The 20,118-nt window shown below is 49.5% G+C and overlaps 1 protein-coding gene across 2 annotated transcripts in view; it reads right to left on the bottom strand.

Annotated features, from left to right (window-relative positions):
- The window catches only part of GNAO1 (G protein subunit alpha o1), a 150,760-nt gene that overhangs the window by 83,022 nt on the left and 47,620 nt on the right, over nt 1–20,118 (bottom strand). For both annotated transcript variants that reach the window (XM_075433316.1, XM_075433318.1), the window contains exon 3: nt 13,030–13,171. In XM_075433316.1, coding sequence (XP_075289431.1) covers nt 13,030–13,171 — 142 coding nt within the window. The remainder of the gene's footprint in view (nt 1–13,029; nt 13,172–20,118) is intronic.

Here is a 20,118-nt window from a genome sequence, read left to right on the forward strand (position 1 = left end):
AGTTGATGGCAAAGGAGAAAGGGACATGGCGCAACAGCCTATCCACTCCCTTAGTCCTTTATGCTCTTGGATCAGCCCAGAGAAATGAAGCTGAAAATGCATGCTGACAAGCAGCATGACCCCAGAACTGGGGTCTCGCCAGCCCAGGATTTTAGGGGACAGATGATTAGCGGTGGAAAGGCAGCTCAGAGCTGCTGCCTGTGTGGATTACTATTAGCAGCTCTGTCCTCATCACCTTTCTTCTTCTTCCAAACAAATGTATCGGCTGATCATGCTTTCTGGTTCAAAATGTGCTGGACATGACTTGCTTCTTGGCTTTCCCATGCAGCAGTGCCCAGGGAAGGACCGCTGGAGACGTCTGGGTGCAGTGGCATGGCTGGCTGGTGGCTGCAGACTGCTGGGGGACCATGAGTCCAGCAACTGCCTGAGCAGACCCAGGCTTTGCACCCTACGGCTCCTTCAAGAATGGGAAGCGTGGAGCCAGAAAATGGGTGTCTGCCCAAGAGGTGGCTTTTAAGGCGATTCAATAAGGTAAAATGTCTGTGCATACAGCCCGTGACTGTGAAGTAAGTAAAGGTGTAGTCTGGGTCCAGCTCCTCTTGGTTTCTGAAACCTCGTGGCCCGAGAGCCTTGATGCTGAAATTGCTCAGAGTCCTCATGCTGGGGTACAGGCTTCCTCCCCCTGGTACACAATTCTGGGCGTTAGGGTTGGGAATGTTCTGTGCATGCACATTTTTTGCTTGGGTCACCAACAAGAAATTGTAGATGCTTGTCCCTTAGTCTGCAATGACCTAAAGAGCAACTGAGCCAAAGGCTCAGCCCTGCAGAGCCTTGCGTGCTGCAACAAATTGTCCTACAGCCTTCCCCGAGGTTTTGTTCTTGGAGAGAAAGTTGAGGAAATAAGGATTTTTTGCCTACTCACTCGTCACAAGACCAGCCTGAACTTGGCTCGTGATCCACTGTAATGCTGAATACGGTCTTTTTGGCCTTGGAACATCTTTTGCCTCTGGAGTAAATTAAATAAAGAAGTCTGCAATAGCGGCAGGCGTACACCAACCGCAGACAGCTGATTTAACCCCATGCCATTTCCTGGGTGAAGGATCTCACCAGCGGAAGCCAGCAAGGGAAGAGAGGTGCATGCCACGGCAGCGAAGAGAGGCAGAACTTGAACTCGCCAGCAAAAAGCTGTGCACCCTGGGGGGGAACGGGGGTTTGCCCGCAATGCGCATTGAGGGAAGATGTAGTAAAACAAAAGTCTGTTTAAAACTAAAAGGGACTCGAACAAGGACAGCACAAATATCACTGGTTAGAAACCTTTGCATGCCTCATAAATACGGGAGTGGAAATTGGCAAGGGAAAAGCTTTGCTAAGCTAATAGCACCAATAGCAGTAATTAAGGAGAATAAAAGCTGGAAGAAAAATGGCTCTGAGACCTCTGGCTAAGGTGGTGGTGAGGCAGTGAGGAAAAGCTCATCTAAAATTCCCTTGTCTTTGGCACCCACAGAAATGTCACGCTGCACCTCCAGATAGGCTGTGTTGCCAAACCTGTCCTGCATCAAAGAAAAATGCGATGACATGTAGAAGGAAGGAATGGAGATGAGACCTGGTTCTCACTTTGAAGAATCTAATACATAACTTTACAGAACTAACTTAAACTCACTAGATGGTGGCTACTGGGATCTCTTTCTTCTCAGAAAAATTTTCCTTTGTTGACTGGAATATCATCTGCCAGCACTAAAAGCTCTCATAATTTTAAATAAAAACTCCATAAAATTAGCAAGACAAACATTCTCCTGGCCTCAGATTCTCTGCCACTGCCTCCCGTTGCTCGGTTTGATGGTAGGGACGGACGGGCACGGGTGGGAGCTGGGCTGAGCTGTGCTCCGAGGGGAGCCTGGGCCCTGCCCAAGGAAGGCTTGGCAAGGAGCCTTCCTCCACCGGAGCACAGCAGCTGCTGGCAGGTGGGAGGGAACAGGATGGGACCCTTTCTTCTTCCTAAACTATTACCTGTGAAGAGCTAAGTCTGCTTGCATCTTCTCCGGCTAATGGGTGCTTGCTTCCTCTGTGCAACATACTCCCTTCCCATCCCTACTTGTAAAACCTCCTAAAATTGGAAGCAATTTCCGTGGAGGACAGAGTCTTGCTCCTGTTTTGCTGTGAGGCTAACAAAAGAGTAACTGGTTGCATGCAACACATGACCCAACAGCCTAGATACCCGAGCAGACATCTGTAACATGCATCCAGCAAGTCAAACTGGATTAGTAAACCCCCTTCCCACAAAGGAGCAAATGGATCTCAGGGCTAGTTTCAAACTGCAGACACGTGGGATCACAACCAGGGGAGTTATTTCTCATGAAAGGAACAGTACCTAGCAACAGTCATGCCATAAACAGATACAACGTGCTGCAAACCAGAGACTCCTACAGCTCTGGAAAACGAAGAGCACAGCAGAAAGGAGGAAATCTGTTCAAAGCCCATGTGTGAGATTTTCTTTGGCTCCTGAGTGGGTTTTGAGACGCGGGCAGGATGCACTGCGCTGCCTGGAGCGATTCCGGGGCGACGTGCTGTGGATGTGGATCTCCCATGGTGAAGGATGAGGCGTCCTGGGGCCCCCAGTGACTATCTATCAAAAACCCTAAGCCAGCCCCAGGCTGATTCACATCTCCTGCGCTTTTTTCCTGCGCATTTTCTACCTGTCTTTGACCACAAGGTTAAACATTGCCACGGTGCAAAATGATACTGTTTTCTTGAGGCTTTGTTGTTTCTCATCTTCATCTGGAGCTTGATTCTTTGCTTCCTTTGAACGAAACTCCAGGAAGTCCTGCCTGGGCTCCCGCTGTGGCAGTCCTGACCTGGTGAATGGCATCTTCGGGATCCGGCTGCCCTGGGTGAGGCTGGTCCCTGCTGCGTGGCCAGGCATCCTCATGCCCCAGGAGGTGAGGTGGATGTCAGAGCAGTAGTTGTAGCTGTTAAATGAGTTCCCATGCAGCATCTTTCATCAGCTGTTAACCAGTGTACGCTTTACTGGTTAACAGCCTCAGTAAAACCTGTATTTGGGTAATGAACTCCTCACATGTGGCAGATCTTCTGCCATCCCCATGACTGATGCAGGACGAGGGACACGTTCGAGGTGCCGCCGTCTCTCCACGCCCCTGCTCGGGGTAACACTGCCGTCCCCGGGGTGGCTGCAGGAGCTCCCTCCCCGTCTGACTCACGCGGGCTATGAGGAGCAGCCGCTCGCGTTGAGGGACAGGTTTCCCTCAGGAGGAGCAGCAAAATTCCCTTTTGGAAGGATGGGACCTCACAGCCACAGACCGCTGAATGGGTCCTCCACTCCACTCTGTTCCCCTGTCCGGGCTAATTTCTGCATGCGAAGGGACTGGGCTGTCGGTGAGGCCTCCGCATGCCTCCCCGCCGGAGCTGACAAGGAAACCTGCTCTGCACAGAGCCCGAGGCGGCCGGGCACCCGGGTTCAGCTGTACCCTTCGACCTGGGGCTCTTGCAAGGGCATCTGATGCGAAGTCTCATGGGGGGCTGAATTGCTTTGGGTCCGTGGCCAGAGCGGACCACGGCAGAAGAATAACGTGTCCTAAGTTTATTAGCACCTGGTGTAAACCAGGACCGTGTTCCCCATCCCTGCTCTCCCACCAGCCCAGGCACAGCCAGGCAGCTGCCCCAGCTCTCCTTCCTCCCTCCCAGGCTGTTCCCAGCCCAGCCTACCTGCGCTCCTGCTGTTCTGGAGCAAAGCCTGCACTACCCCTCACCGCGATCCCTGAACTAACATCAAAGGACAGAGCCAAGGGAGAGGTCCCTTCCCAAGACTTTTATTTTATGCCTTTTTGTGAGTTACACACCAGAGATCTGTTTAAGGCCAGGGATGCCCTGGATAAATGTTTTCACTTTACATGCGGACACATTCAAATAATAGGAACATCATGGAAGGCATTCAGAAAACAAATATTTTAAATGGGACTCCTAAAACCAGTGAGTAAGCAGCGTGACTCAGCAACGCTTCCCAACACTTCCCAGAAGAGATGGAAATAAATCCACTTAATAACTGACATGTATTTGAAATGTGCTGAGTAGTTTGTAGTTATCTGCGATTGCTGCTGGGAGAGCTGCCTTGCAATGGCACCTGAAGACAGCACCCTGCCCGCATCAGCCTGCAGGCAGAAGCAACCTGAAGTTCAGCCTCAAACACGGTGGTGACTTTCTGGAAGGATTTTAGCGAGTGCCCCATCACCCATATAGTCAGAAACACATCTTTGAAGCCTCTGTCGTGGTGTGTGTTTAACCTTAGTGCCTCAGTTGTGCAGTACATCAAATAACTAGATGTATTTTTTGTTCTGGCTTGTGGGTCTTTCAGTCCCTTTATGGATAGAAAGGCTCTAGCGAAGGACAAACAGTGTCTGACTGTGGTCACTGACACCAGATGCTACCCAGGGCAACGCCACTGCTGTCTGCTCTGTGGCGAGCGGCTGCGCTGAGCCCCATCGGATGGGCTGAAATCCGCCTTGGCCAGGCTGTGCTGTCCTCGGGAAGGAGCAGATGGTGGTATGGAGCCAGCCCTCACCTGACCTGCATCCCACCCTGGGCCCAGGAGCTGCCGGAAGCCCCTCTGTGGGCAGTGGTGAGGTTTTCACCTTCTCGGGGCTCTGCTCCAGCTGTGCTCTTGTGCCAAATATTTTTGAACAGCTCGTCTTTCGCATTGTCCCACTCTGGCACTTTCCAGGGGCTCCCAGAGAAGCCATCTTCCACCGGTATCTTGTGGGAATGGAAAGCACCCCACCCCTCATTAATTCACTGCTAATGTCACAGTCCGTGGCTGCTTCGCTCTCCCCTGTGTGCCGAGTGCTTCCCTGTCACACCACCTCCCTGGCAGCCCTAACTGCGGCTGCATTTGAATAACAAATCTCACAGGGGAAGGCAGGCAGCCCTTCTTCCAAGGAACAGGGTTGGGTGTTTTTTTTTCTCCTTTTCAAACTAAAAATACTCCCAGCATCATCCAGAAAACCAATGTCAAACACATAAAGCTTGTGGAGGAAAAATACATCCCCTTCTCATTGAAAAGAGAGAGCTTGCAAGCAAGGACTGACCTCCCCACAGCAGAGGGTCGGCATTTCCACAGGTGAACAAGGATGTTGGACAGTTTTGGGGGCGGTGAGGACCATTTTTGAGGATCCTTTGGCGGACTAGCATTGTTCATTACTCAGAAATCAAACCTGAAAGAGCAGCTGAAAGCAGAGGTACTAGGAAAAAAAAAAAAGGCAGCTCTAAAGATGGATTTGCACTTGAAGAGGTTGCGCTTTCCACCAACCAGGGAGCAAACAGTGCCAGCAGACTTTACCTGAGAACCTTTTCTCCGGCAGCTAGCTGAAGAGGAAGGCAGTACTCATAATTTAAACATCACCTTTCGGGTATTTCCTGTTTTCACTGATCCTCCCATACACAAACATCCTCAGGCCTCTCTTATCCCTCCACACTTTTAATGCCCAAAGGGGTGGGTGGCTCTTCAAGAGCGAGTTTTTTCTGATCTCTCCGGATGGCACGGAGAGAAGTGGGAAAGCACTATGAGCCTGAGTCCATGTCCAGCTGGAATTCCCTCTCCTGGCATCAGTGACCGCTGCCTTGTCCGCTGACTGTGTCCCTCTGGGCAGACTCCAGCACCATCTTCTTTAAAGCCCTCTTTAGGTGGTGAAAGATTCAATCTGGAGCTTGGTGTCGGAGCGAGATGACTGTGGTCTCTCTCTTACCAATGATCCCCTGAGAGATCTCTTTCCCTCTTCCATTTTTCTTCAAGAGAAAATTAAAAGGCTAATTTTAATTGATGGCATCTGTTCTGGTCAGTGGTTTTATAGGATGGTTAGCTATAAAGCCGGTCTCAGAACTGGGAAGGCGGCAGGGACGGCACGTGTCACCAATCTACAGTGCCTGTCTGATGCCAAGCGCTCACCCAAGAAACAGATCTGAGTGGCATTTTGAGGTGTGATTGCATCACTTCTTCTCAGCTGGCTCACTTAGAAATGATGCTGAAGTGCATCAAAATATTCTTTTTCCCTGGAAGTGCATTTCTTGGAGACAGGTTTTTGACTGCACAGAGGAACTGGAAGGCCAGGTGAACTTCTGTCCCACCCCGTCCCCTGACCGCTGCCTGTTCACCACCACTGCACCAGCCCACGGTGTCTGGGAGAACCCAAAAAGCAGACCCAGTGTTTACTTTTGAATGAGGATTAAACTGTTGCCATGCCAACACCATGGATATCATCCTGCAGCAGGACCAACATCAAAAACACCACGCTGGCACTCCAACCGCTCAGCAAGGTGGCACCTTCCAGAGAGCAGCCTTCGTTTCCAACCTGCTACGCGACAGCCGCCCACTCTCCCCTGCCTCCTTTTGGCTCCATTTCACACGGCCTTTTTTCACTCTTTATAGGAATTTTAAGTAAAAATGGGTACTTTGGGCCATCCTGGGGAAGTCTGGGTTTTTAGAGCTCTGTCAGTGATTGCTAGCCTTCTCCTGGAAGAAAAGTTAACTGATGCTGCCTCTGGGTGCGACGGCGTCCGTGCAGTTGCTTGCCTAGAGCACCCAGCTGTTTCCATTGCTATTACATTTTCTAGGCTATTTCTATCTGAGTCCCCATCCCTCCCCTCTTCCTCAGAGCCAGTATCATCTCCTTCTTTAACAAACTCAGGATTTCTTCCTGCCCACAAGCACTGTGACATTTTTGCAGAAGACTGGGACTCTGACTGTTGTTCATCACTGCTGCTGTTGCCCTATAAATAGCTGTAATCCATGCGGTGCCAGAGCTAAGGTCACATTTTAGCCCTAAATGAATTGCCAGTTTTCTGTTGTAATAACCCAAGTTAGAAAGGAGGCTAGATTGATGAACTTCACCTAAGTAAAACTCTACGTGAAGACCTGGCAACCTCCAACCCTCCAGCCTGCTTATTTAATTGGATGGCTCTTCGAGGCCAAAATCTGCCTGTGCGAGCCACCCATGATGTGTTTATAGCCACGACACAAGCTCATTTTGTCTCCCTTCTAAATGCTGTCTTTATTAGCAGCAGGAGCCAGACATGGCTTCTGGGGTGATCTTTCTTGCTCTATGAAGATCATCATATATCATTGCCTCGATGACCACGACTCCAGCTTTGCAGGAGCGCAGAGCCAAGCTGTGCTGCTGCTGCTGCAGCAAAGCAAGGTCTCTCCAGTCTGGCCGCAGGTCTCAGCCGACTCGGCTGGGGTGGCTCCTGGTGACGACGGAGTTTGACTATCCCTAAGAGGCAGAGCAAAGGCATGGAAGTAGACTGTTTCAGGCTCTTTTGGTTGGTGCAAAGGGCCATCACAAACTGTTTTCATGCTCTGCTGTTACTTTGCTGTGATCATTTATTAGATAAAGGTTTTGTGTTTTCAGGGGCTCAAGGCATTTCTAAAGGAGAAAAATACATTAGTGGGATGTGGAAGGTGCAGCTTTTGGTTAGCGAGACTCCAGACTTGGTGCAGTGGGGCTTGTGGGTCATGCACCACGACCATGCAGGCAGAGCTTACTCTGGGCTTTCCCTTGTTCTTTGTCGTCTCCCGCTTTCTCCTGCACCCTCATTTTGCAGCAATGATTCCCACTACATTGACCATCTCAGCCAGCGACAACAAGCCTTTCCTGAATGAGCCAACTATCTCCCCGGCAACAAGGCAGGCTGTGACAATAACCAGGGCTGTCCTTTCTGTTTTATGTTTCCCACCTCTCAAGAAATGCCCTGCCTTTTATTTGCCTCCACCGCTCAAAACCATGAATGACGGTAACTGAAATGCACCACGTGGAGGGATGAAGAGGGAGGTGAGTAAGAAAGATGGCTTTGGTCCCAGCAGAAAAGAGTGACAGGTCTTTACACCTTAGCAAAGGGCAGGCTGCAATACTTGTCCGGCGCTGTTACAGTGCTGAGCCCAGCAGACCCAGTGCACAGGAACGGTTACAAGCGCGCTGTGGCTATCGCGTGCAGAAAACAAGCAGACTCCAGCTGCGGCTGAACATCCAAACGCTGACACCAGGCCAAAACGGGGTGGCTCATGCCCCCCCTTATTCCATTTGCCCTTCTCCCCCTCTCCGTCCTGCCCCTCTGCAAAGCAGCCCTAAGTTACGGGTCACCGTGGTGAAGCTCCCATCGCTTACACCAGACCAGCAAGGGTTGGCCATATCCCCACTGCAGCGGCAGAAACCCGGGAATCCTGCGTCCATCCCCCAGCTCACCCCATTAGCTACCAGTCAGCAAACGGAGGCTTCCTGCCAGCACGGTGGTGCCTGATTAACCTCGCCTGCCCACCCCGAAGTTATTAGCAGCTTTTTTTGTGTTTGTCAGGGAGCTCGGGTTAGGAACACGCACCAGGAGCCAGCTGGTCTAAACAGACACCTGCCTGAAATGAAGCAAAATCCACAAATGTCTTGAGCTGACAAGTGGAAAAAGCCAGTTACACAGGAGCAGGTCTTAGGAAAGAGAGCTCCTCCCATGCACTGCTCCCTTCCAGCGACTGGAAGGCAGCAGGTGACAGCAGCTGGCACCCCGGTCCTGCCACCGCCTTCGGCGCGTGCAAAGGGGACGGGGGCACCGGGTTTCTGCATGCACCCCGCTGTTGAGAAGCAGGTTACACGCAGCTCCCATGCACACATTCCCCTTTGCCAGCCGCCTCGGGTGGGCTCTTCAATTACATTACACAGATATTTTTTTTTTTAATTTTGCTTGCCAGTATTTTAAAATGTCCCAGGTACATTTTGTTTAGCTCACAGTTCAGGAGTTGCACACTGTGTACAGCATCAGGTCACCACAGACACAGTTTGCTACAAAGCCTGAAAGAAAAAAATTCCCTATCAAGTATTTTTAACACTTTAGCAGCTTTTTAGTTTTCCCTTTCGCAGCAGAAGCAGAGATATTTCCAGACTCCCACTGGGAAAAAAGTTCAATGTGAAGGTCCCTGCCTGGAGCTCTGACCTTGCCCCTCAGACACTTGTATCTGAGCCACGCGACCGATACCGGGATTCTCTGCTGAATAATTTCTGAACAATTTCAGCCTGCTTCTGTCTGGTTTATGCTAACAAAGTTGGTTGCAGGTTCTGAAGTCAGCATTGACCCAGCAAGAGACTTTCTGGTTGGGATTTCTGAAGCTGGACTTTGGAACCGGCTCTTCAAATGGAGACATGAAAATCCATCCCTTCCCTGCCCTTCCTGCTTGATCAGATCGAAACTTGTACTTTTAGATTCCTAATTATAAACCTCCATTTCATGGAATCACAGAATCACAGAATGCTTTGGGTGGGAAGGGACCTTTCAAGGCCACCCAGTCCAACCCCCTCCAGTGAGCAGGGACATCTTCAACCAGATCAGGCTGCTCAGAGCCCCGCAGGGACATCTTCAACCAGATCAGGCTGCTCAGAGCCCCATCCAACCTGGCCTTGAATGCTTCCAGGGATGGGGCATCAACCACCTCTCTGGGCAACCTGTGCCAGGGTTTCATCACCCTCTTTGTAAAAAATGTCTTCCCTATATCTAGTCTGAGATACTTTCTGTTTGCTCTGCCTGGGTACACTGAGAGAGCATCGGTGAGAAGCTTGTTGGATTAACACATTTGCACTCTAGGGAACCTTTTAATTCAGAGGCTACCTGTTACGGGCCGACTCTTTCCTGTCCGCTAATCTGATTAGAAAGGTAAGGGCTGAGTAGTGCCCTACGGACCAGCAAGACCACGCAAGACCAAGCCTTTGCCCCTCTTCCTTCGTGTAATCCCTTGCCCTCGGCTAGCTGAGGTGTCAGCCCTAGGGCAGCGATGGCCCTGGAGATGAGGAACACCCACGGATGCCATTCGTCCCGCAGCCAGCTCCTGTCTCCTCGCCAACTGCTGCTTTCCCCCCTACTCTTGCAACGTGTCAAGGATTTGTGACTTTGCATTTCCGCAGCATTTCTGGAGTTTCAGACCAACCTTCGGGCCGCGCGGCAGTGATAACGTGCGGTGAGCTGGCCGGAGGTGCTCCTGCCTCCCTGCGCTGAAGGGCACGGAACAAGGACCAAGGTGCTGCCCGCAGGCCATGAACCTGTTGTGAGCCAGGCACAGCTGCAAGAAAACCGCTCCCCTGGACGAGAAGCACGTATAAAAGTGAAATCCTACACGCGGACTGTTTGGTTCTTAACCTGGGGACAGGTCCTTAGCAGTGAGGGTCAGCGAGACCTGGAGTGTCTGCTTTTTGTGATTTATTTTGTCTTTTTAGCTCGTATTTCCTACATTCATCTCACTTCGGCTGACAAAAGCTAAGGGATTTAGTGTGGACTCTTCCCCCAGTCTGTCACTTCTATTAGACTAAATACTGGAGCTATAATCATGGGCAGGAGAAAAATGAGAAGAATGAAAGAGGATTTGGTTATTTTACCTCAATAACAAAAGCACAAATCATCTCATTCACGTTTACTAAGTAGGGGAGGAGGTTTTGTTGCTCCGAACATTGTCAGAGTGCCTTTTGGAAGGGATACAGGGGCAGATGCACATCCCATGAAGCTGGGGTGGGGGAAGCTGGAATAGCCAAGCTGACCCTGGGGAAAACCTGTCCTGGTCCTGTGCCCCGTCCTTCCCTGCTGCCGAATCAGGCTTGAGCAGCCGCAGCTCCGGCTCCCCTTCCCGAGCTCTCTTCTCTTGGGGGCTTAAGCGATGAGTAGGGGAAAATCCCCCACTAAAAGATTTGCATTGGAAACCCTTGGCTGAGGAATGACTTTTAAAATAGAAAAGCTCTGCTTGAAAAGGGATGAACCTTGTCGCATAATACTCCACAAATCATCTGTTTAATGGCCTCTCTATAGCAGCTGTGCATTAATAACAAAAGCGGGGTAGCAGAAGCCATGCGGTTCTTTGTAAGATTAAAATAAATGCTATTTCATACTAATACCAGCAACTTTCTGTGGAGGTTGACTAAGAGAAAGGAGCAAGTGGAAGACCACGGCCTGAGAGACTTGGTTTCTTTCCCCTCCATCTGCTGCTGGATGAAGGAATATTACTCCCATGTACGGAGGGAGAAGATACGCTGAACCAGCCCTCCCAGGCTGCTGTTTGGTTTACAGTGGCTTGTTGCGGGCTTGTCTGTACCCAGTCAGCAGGACACCATTGTAAGACAGGAGGAGTTAATTCCTCTAGGACTAAATACCTTAGGGGAAACTAGTTTGGGAAGAACTTAATCTAACTCGCTTTTTACTTTGCAAGGTGTAACTCAGGTTCCCTACTGCCATAAAGCATAAACTGAAACATGAGTGGTTCACACCACACGTAAGGAGAAACCTGTTCATCATGAGGACAGTAAAGCAGTGGACCAGGATGCCCAAAGAGGCTGTGCCGTCTCCATCCCTGGAGGTTTTCAGACCCGACCCCCATCTAGGCTGGGCTAGATGCCTGCTGAGCTCCTTTCCAGCCTGAGTTATCGCACGAGCCTAGGCACACGAAGGGACGCGACATTCTGTGCAGCCCAGTACTCCATCTCTCATTCCTGGCAGTCCTGATAACAGCTCTCCCCCTCCACACCCCGTCCTTTGCCAGGCCTGGCACTAAAGCAGTGCTGAGTTTCCCTCCTCGAACTAGGACTTCAGGCATTAAAAAAAAAAAAAAAAAAAAAAAGAAATTTTATATTTTAAAGCTGTCTGCCACAGACTATTTATCAGACATGGAGAATGATTTGTTTCTGTTTTCCTGGGCATAGGTTTTTAGCTGAGACAAGATACGTTGCCTTGCTGAGAGCTGAGTCACCGAGTAATCAACAGATTAATGTATTCAGTTCGAAAGCCATCAGCATTAGTTCTCGGCAAGCTCACAAGAACTCCATTATGGTATCATCTCTATGTTTGGGATGGAAATGTCTCCAGGATTTAGAGTTCCTGTGGGAAAAATCCCTAGATGCAAAGAAATCAAACTGCTCCTTTGCGACTGGGAGAAACAAGGTACCTCTTCATACAGTAACACCACAGCAGGGTTTTGGCGTCCTTTCTAGCGAATGCTTTTATTATCAACCCTCAGATAAGGAGTTTAGGGTATGTCGTACATCTGACACTTGATAGCTACCTAAAAATAAGTCATGATAAATTCAGTAGCATAAAGGACTTTGTCTTTACCAGGTCTTTAATCTGAAATTATTTTATTTGCAGTGAAACCAAGTAGTTTTACTTTCTCCACGATGGGAGCATGCAAAAAAATGGGTGGTCTTGACTTCTCTAAGGCTCTGATTTTCTCCATGTGAGCTTGGCCTGAGCCAGAAATGCAAAAAGGAAAGATAGAGGCTGGCAGGGGCACCTCACAGAGGAGCCACTGTTTAAAAATAGGGAGCCAGTTTAAGTACCAACAGAGCAGCAACTGTAAAAGAACAGGCTGGCTTAGGTGTGTGGCACGAGAAGGCTGCCAGACATCACATACTTACTCTGACAAGACACATGCTACCGCTGACGCCTAAGACCCTGTCCATACAAACCTCACTGAAGTAATACATCCTCTTGCTGTTTCGGTACACTTCAACGGGGGATGTGTGAGTAAAAGCCAGTCAAGCCCCCACAAAAGTCAAGCTAATCTGAAAAAGCTTTCTCATATTAGCAGGCCGGTAGAAGGGATTTGAACAGCAGCAAGACTCCTCCCCGAGATGTTTCTCCTTGCAGCCTGTGTGTCCAGCAAAAGGCTGTCAGTACCTCTGTCTAGGCTGTCCCCAGATAACAGAATTTTGTCTGCCCTGGCCTGGGTAGTGCCAGGGCATGAGAGATTGTGGCTGTTGCGACACAGAGGTCCCCAGGGCTACACCTCCTAGTGCAGGTGTATGAATGGCTTATCCCATGCAGTTGTGCCTGTGCCCCTTGTTCATTGCACAGCTGCGTGTGCAACAGGCATACAACGGTGATGTAAATCTTCCCCTCTCCCTCCTTTTTCCTCCAAGATATTCAGATCGTGCAAATGCCTCCTGTTTGTGCTCTGGATTCTCCAGGTGCTCAGCTCTCCGTACCCAAGCACTGGAGATTTTAACTTACCCGCCGTTCCTTATCACCGTACTCGATGCCCAAGGTATCCATGGCACGGACAATAGCTGCCAGTGACTGTATAGTGTTGCTGTAGACCACTGGCTTGTACTGCTTCACGTCTTCTCCAGAGAAGCCATCCTCATGGATGATCCTGAAGAAAATGCAAAGGACAAAAGCCTCTTGAGAATCTCATTTCAATGGGGGAGACATTTAAAAGAGTGCTGTGCTCTTTTGAAGAGCGCATCTGCTAGCTCAATTAATTTAGTCAGCATTTCTTTTTAAACCCTTCTGGGTGTTACCAGTAACGCGTCTGAGCCCAGTGCCTGGGATTAGCATCCCTTTTGCCCTCTCTCGAGCAGGTTTTGTGCAGGATCGGTGCCTATGGTACCTCCCTCCCAGCCCAACCGTGAATGCCGGGGCCTGGAGAGCCTCACGTTCCTGCCCTTACTGGTCACAGCGGCAGGATTCCAGGACCTGCATTATCTTTCCTGTCAAGTTCTATGGAAGTACGTTCCATGCTTCCAATGACCGTCAGATCAGATCTTAACCACTGAAACAAGTGGTAGAAAACCCTCGTTCTTGTCTGGTCCTTTTCACAGTAACTCCTGGGGTGCCTCACAAAAGAAACCAGAGTCGAAATGCCCCTGCACGCATGGGGACACAGGCACGGACGACTTAGTTGTGTAGCGCTTTAAGTATTTACAAGCCTTGACACCTCCTCCCTCCTCCCCACTCCTTCAAAAACAGTGGTGGACGTTTTTCTGCCTAGAGGCATGCTATGTTACCGCTTCCCGAGCCAACGTGGGAATGAGACCCGCAGTCCCATCAGCTCCGCGTGCCGGATGCTCTGTGCTTTAGTCTCTATTCAACTCCGCAAAAGGAATGAGTTGATGGAGCGAGTGCTTGCAGCCCCTTGCTCAGGTCAGAAGACTGACCCCTATAATTTCTTCCTTTCTAAGTAGCGCAAGAACTAAGCCCGGGTGTGTCTAGAAAACAGCTAGAATTTGCAGAGCTAATTGTGTTTGACAGCAATTCTTCCCAGTGAAGACACGAGTTATGATCCTGTCTCTTACATATTGGCAGAGAGGATGATCTGCTTAGCTGAAACGAAGTCCTTGTTTGCTTATCCTCAGATTTCTCCGGACAACAGGGAAGCCTTCAGTAACAGATCCGGTCACTGATAAAACCTAGCATCCTGTCTTTAACAGGACTTTTCCTTCCTTTTTTTCTAAACCAGCTAGAGACAAACCAAGGTCCCGACCGTTGCTGGCATCCCCCTGGGGAGAGGGAGCGCTAGCGGGGATCACAGTGAGCTTGCAACTGATACAGTGCTGGGATGGCCGTGGAGAACGGGGCTGGATGCCAGCCCCGTGTTATTAACAGATGACTACACGGAGAACAAGGCTGACAGAAGCACGCTGACAAAGACACAGATCTACTGCCCGTGATGTGAAGCTCACGGAAAGGTTTTTTTAACACAAGCGACTGACTCTGCTCTCCCCACCGCAACCCCCGCTCGCCCATCCCTGGACACTGAGCTCCTGAGAGGAGCTGCTCCAACACCCTCAGAGTCCTGGGGAAACCTGACAACAAGCAGAGGCAGACCAAGACAGGCAGTAGTTCAAATTAACTGGTGTCCAGGAAATTTCTAAGCTACTGATCCACAAGGAACTGGGCAGAGCCCCCTGCTCAGGTAGCCCAGCTCCAGGAAGGGGGAATGGAAACAGCACGAGGGGCTGCTGGTTTGTCTCGCCTAGGCTGAGAAGAGCAGGGCTAGATGAAAACTTTTCTGACTTAGTAAATCCAGACTTGCCAATTTGTAAAAATGTTTTCTATAGCTAGTTTTGATTTTGATGAAGAGCTATGGGCTTGTACTCTGTAGCTTTTACTTTGAGTGAAGCCAGTGCTTGCACCAAGGTTTGGAATAGCAACACTCGAGTAACAGGGAAGGAGGAGGGCCAGCAGAGCTGTGTGTCGGCACTGCATCTCACGGAGCATTCACCTTTACTCAGATAAGCTGCTGAACTTCTGGGAAATGTGCTCTTTGTCAAAAGTTGCAGTCAAACCTGAAGAGTTCTGGCTGGCATAAAGCACAAGGAGCTACATCGATCCTGTCTGAATTCAAGAGAGACCGCACAGCACCGGTTCCTCCCAGCTATGAGCTCAACAGCAAGCGGCTCGGCAGCGCAGCGGTCCCGTGGGAGGCAGGCAGGCAGCTATCAAAAGCATCACCAGAAACAATTCATTCTTTCTGGTCGGTTGGCTCCGGGTTGGATTTTGGGGCAGAGGGGACTAAATATTGGTTCTGGGGAACTAAGCAAAGGAAATGTAAGAGGGGGGACATGAAAGGGGCGAGAAGAGGAACAGGCACAAGGGATGGTGTAAGGGGCACAAGAAGATGCAGCTGAGGTTTGGTTGGTCCAGCCGTTGACCATGCTGGTAGAGATCGGAGTGGTGCCCGCACCTCGGGCTGGCTTTGTTTCTGCCTTTCACTGGCGGGTATCAGCTAGGGACTTGACATGGCAAAAAGAGGCCTCAACAGCTGTATAGGGCAAGAGGTGAGCCTTGGTCTGCTTCACAGTTTAAACCATCTCTGGCCTTGCACCATGAAGTTGTTGCCTGACATTTTCACTTCTAAATACTCTGTGTTTCTAAATCCTCCAAGCCAAGTAACAGGGCTCCTTGTGTTGAAGGGGCAGAATTAAGCGATGGAGAGTGGCTCTGGTATTCCTCAGTGAACACACTGACATCGTTCAAAGCGCAGACCTAAAAGCATTACTTTCAAAGGGGGCAGAATAGAGCGTGGAGAAAAAAACACCCCGACTGTTCTTCTGTGAAATCTCTCTGGGAAGGCAGCCACGGCGACTGAAAACAGCGCTGCGGATGCCAGTATCGAAGATTCGCTGTAGGAAGTACCTACGGGTTAATCAATCACGCAGTTAGCACATTACCTAATATTTGAGCGAGCAAATCCCCACTGACTAGTGCCATTCCAAAGCCTGCTAGGACACCGTGAACTGGTTTATTGTCCTATATGCTTTTAGCAAATGCTTCTCCTCTTGCTTGCCTTGGCAATCTGATGGCTGAAGTCCTGTAGCAGTTTTTTCCACAGCCTTTCGGAAATGTTCACGCTGCTGCTCACCCGTTTGGGATACACCTTTCTTCTCGCCTGCTATTGTGCTTTACTGCCTCGAGGACACCCAAAGCTCCGGCAACCCTCCTGGGAGGCACACTGCTATGGGCGATGGCTGGAGCCAGCTTGTGTGCCCCGGACACAAGAAGCAGCGGGGCTGGGATACTGTAGTGAGCTGTGACCATTAAAAACGCACGGGGTGTAGGAACCAAGAGAAGTGAGCCCTGCGTCAAGACTGGGAAGTCTTTAAAGGTTCAGGCTGGGTGGGCTACTCTGTAAGCAACCCGCAAATTAATGAGAACAGTGGGTTTTCAGCACTAAAAATGCGAATCCTCTGTTTTCTAAATGGCTCATATTTTTTTCTGTGTCTGAAATACAAAGGAAACTGCTGCAGGCAGGTTCCTCTTTGCCACACCAGAGCCGGTTCTCTCCAGGGCAAAGGAAGAGAAGGGATTTAAGAGGATCCCCGGGGGCTGTGGAGGGGACAGACAATGCTGTAATTTTTAAAAGTGATTCTCAGCAATTAAAAAGCCATTTCATTCACCAAGTGACTAATGAAACACTGTGCTCTGAATCGAATGGTGAGAGACAACCGAAGCAACCTGACTGTCTAATGTACCTATTAATGCCTGCTCCCTGCCCCTCAGCTGCTAACAGCAAACCACATACACTTGCACATTACGTTGTCATACTGCTTTTAGAATGGCATGAACAGACAGGTATTTGCTCGGGAAAATGGCTCCGCTGCAGATCAGATCTTCTGCCATCCCCCAGCAAGTCATTAATTCTGAAGAAGTACCCAGCGCCTCTGTGATTATTGCTTAATTACAAAATAAATGAAATACTTGGAAACAGGGGGTGCATTCTGCGTTGCAGCTCACTTTGGCATCCGTTCAGCAAAGCACTTCCTTGCCTTCAGCCTTTCACTACAAAGCAAATGTATTAAAAAGGCAAAGCCAAAGATAATGTCGCTGTGTGTCCCTGCTGACACGCGCTGCCCCGGCGGCTGTGAAACGGCCGCTCAGAACGAAGCACCCGACAGCCCCAGCGCGGCAGGGCTGGATCTCAGCCTGGGCCTGTCCAAGCAAGGAGCCGGCTTCCCTGGGTCACTCCCGGAGGGAATACTTGTCCATCTATCCTGAAAACCTCCTGGAGCAGAGGCTATGACTTCCTCCCCTCCCCGTTCCAGTTTCAGTCAATGTATTCTGGCACTTTCCTTCCCGCCCTTCTGACCTAGGCCAGGTTTAGTAAATGCAATGACTCTGCCCTACGCCTTCTCCAACGGGGTCCTCTTCTTTCTTGAGGCACAGTGCCCCTGACTAGCCTCAGCCCTCACCTCTCTAACCTGCCAAGATTATCTGAAGCTGTAACATTTCTCCTCTGATGTGCTGAAGTACCTCTCACAGCTCCACATCACTGCCAGGCCTAATTATGTATTTTCATCCGGTCCATTGATGAAAATTTGGAAGGAAATCAGCCCAGACCCCTGCAGAGTTCCAGCTGACAGAGTCCTCTGCTCTGACCATGAGCCACCGGTAACTGTATTCTTTGGGAATGAGTTGTGCTACTCCTCCATTTTTGTGTAAGATCTGAAGTAGTTTTCTCTAGACTGTTTTTCCAGGTCACTTTGATAAAGTCAAGTGGGACCGTGTCAAACTCTTCCCAAAATCTAGATATGGCACCAACTATTCCTCTCCCACTTCTGCCAAGAAATCAAATGAGATTAGTTTAACATGCCCCATTTTTGTATAATCTGTGCTGGATGTCACTCATCTCCCTTTTTATCTCCTAGGTGCTTGCAAATTGTTTGATTGATAGTTCAATTCTCTTGAAAGCTTCTAGAAGTTGACTGGTCTATAATTCTTACTCCTCCTTTCTCCCTCTATATTTAGAGATAGATGCCATGTTTACATTTTTTTCATGTCTTCTGGTACCTCACCTGCCCTCCCCAAGCTCTCAAGGAGAAATGTTTGTATTTCTGAGCTGGCGCCAGCAGAGCCTGTAAGTACGTAGAGAGAAGTTTCTTAAACACAGCCAGTATGATGACATTTCATCTTACAAAACTTGCCCTTCTTGTGCCAGAGGGAAGAGGGATGGCAGTGCCCAGCAGCGGAGCCTGTTGTGGGCACCCCTGTTCCCCCTCTCCCTTCCAGGGCTCCCTGTCCTCCACCCCTTTCACAGCTTTGCACGCAGGTTCTCTTTTCCTGACTGACACAGCCCTGCCTCATCTCCTGCACTTTGTCATCCCCCCAGAACCTCAAGCCAAGGCCTCTGAATTGTTTCATGCTAAATTCGGGGAACTTTGTGTGGCTTCAAACTATCTGCATCACTGTAAAAGACATACGTGGAGACTTCCAGCTGCCTACCAGAGAAAAAAACATTCAGTACTGTTTCTGTTTTACCTAAGGTGATTTAGTTTCAGTCAGCAAGAGGTTTCCAGCTGAATGAAATTTTCCCATTCCAATGCACATCCCTAAAATTACAGTGATTTGCTTGAATAAAACCAGGCAAGAAACCACCAGGAGATTATTATACTCGAAGCGTATCGCAAGCAAATACCTCACAAATGAATGGTCTGGTTCCCATCAGAGCTGACCTTCCTGCTCACCTTCATCTGGACAAGTTAAGGTACTTTAAAGGTCATTGTACAGCTTTCGAACCAAGCCTTGTGCCACAGCAATGAGCTTCACCTCTCGGGGCTCTAGGAAGCCGATGTGGCTTTGGCTGGCAGTGGTCCCCTGCGTAGCACCCACAGTCCCGCATCAGCTGGGATGACTGGGTGCTCCTCTGCAGCACCTCCATCCGCCACAGGAAAGCTCAGGTCTGCTGAGTGCTCTGTATGGGTTGTCCTGAAGCCCACATGGACAACGCGGGCAGGGAGGACCCCCCAGCTGAAGCAAAGAGCATGAGATGCTACGGGGTGTAAAGTGCCGCTTGTGACAGCAGGAGATCACCATGGCAGGTGGGTGGTGGCATGAGAGGGACAACTGGCACGTACCCACCAACGCGTTTGGGCTCAGGCTGCTGAGACCCCCATCCATCTGTATACCTTTAGGGTACAGACTGATCCGAGGTGGATTTTACTTGAAGAATTTTGGAACAGCCACACATACAAATCTATTTTTGCTTGGCAAACTTTTCTTTTTTCTCTTCCTCTTTCCCCTCTTTTTCTTTCCAAAATAACCCTTTACGTTTCATACCAGAATCAACCAGGTTATTCTGGTGAGACTGGGCAAAGCTTGAGTCAAAAGGAAAAAAACCTAATATTGAAGAAAACTCTGTAAGCTTTGTTTGCAAATGGGAAAAATAATAATGCAAAACTTTGGCTTTAGTATGTAGGGAAGGGCAGGGGTTGATCAAATTTTGATGGAAAATCTTCTGCTTGAGGTAATCAGCTACTTTTAAATTTATTTTTACCTTGATATGAGGTTAAAAATTTTGTTTACAGGGGAGTTATGAAGCTAAATTCCAGTGAGTCTCTTCTCGCTCATTTAATAGCCTGAAATGCGATTAAAAACTCCTGGATTATGTTAAACTAAACCAACGCAGATGCCCATGACCTTGTGTTTCAAAGACTGCAAAGGCACAGTTCAGACCTCCGTGACAGGGTGCAAATCTCTCAAAGCTCTCGTTCTTTTTCCCCTCTGGCTGTGCTTGAACGACACGTTGTACATCCCATTCCCGCAAGGAATTCTCCGAGACGGAGATTAAGATGACTGTTTGCCTACATGCTCGTTTTTTTGAAAAGAAAAAGAGCTTCCTTAGTCAGGGTCATCTAAAAACGGCAAATGAAGCTCATTTTAAAAAGCTTAATTTTTTCAACCTGGATTTCTAACACCAGTCCAAGAAATACTGATGGAGCCCTGCAACCGACTCGCAGCTGGGGGAAATCGCCTTTCCAGAGGAAATACCTCTGGGTCACTCAAACCGAAGTCTTGCCACCAAAGTATTTCTTGCATGCAAAG

This window comes from Opisthocomus hoazin, chromosome 12 (assembly GCF_030867145.1).
Source record: "Opisthocomus hoazin isolate bOpiHoa1 chromosome 12, bOpiHoa1.hap1, whole genome shotgun sequence".
Lineage (NCBI taxonomy): Eukaryota > Metazoa > Chordata > Aves > Opisthocomiformes > Opisthocomidae > Opisthocomus > Opisthocomus hoazin.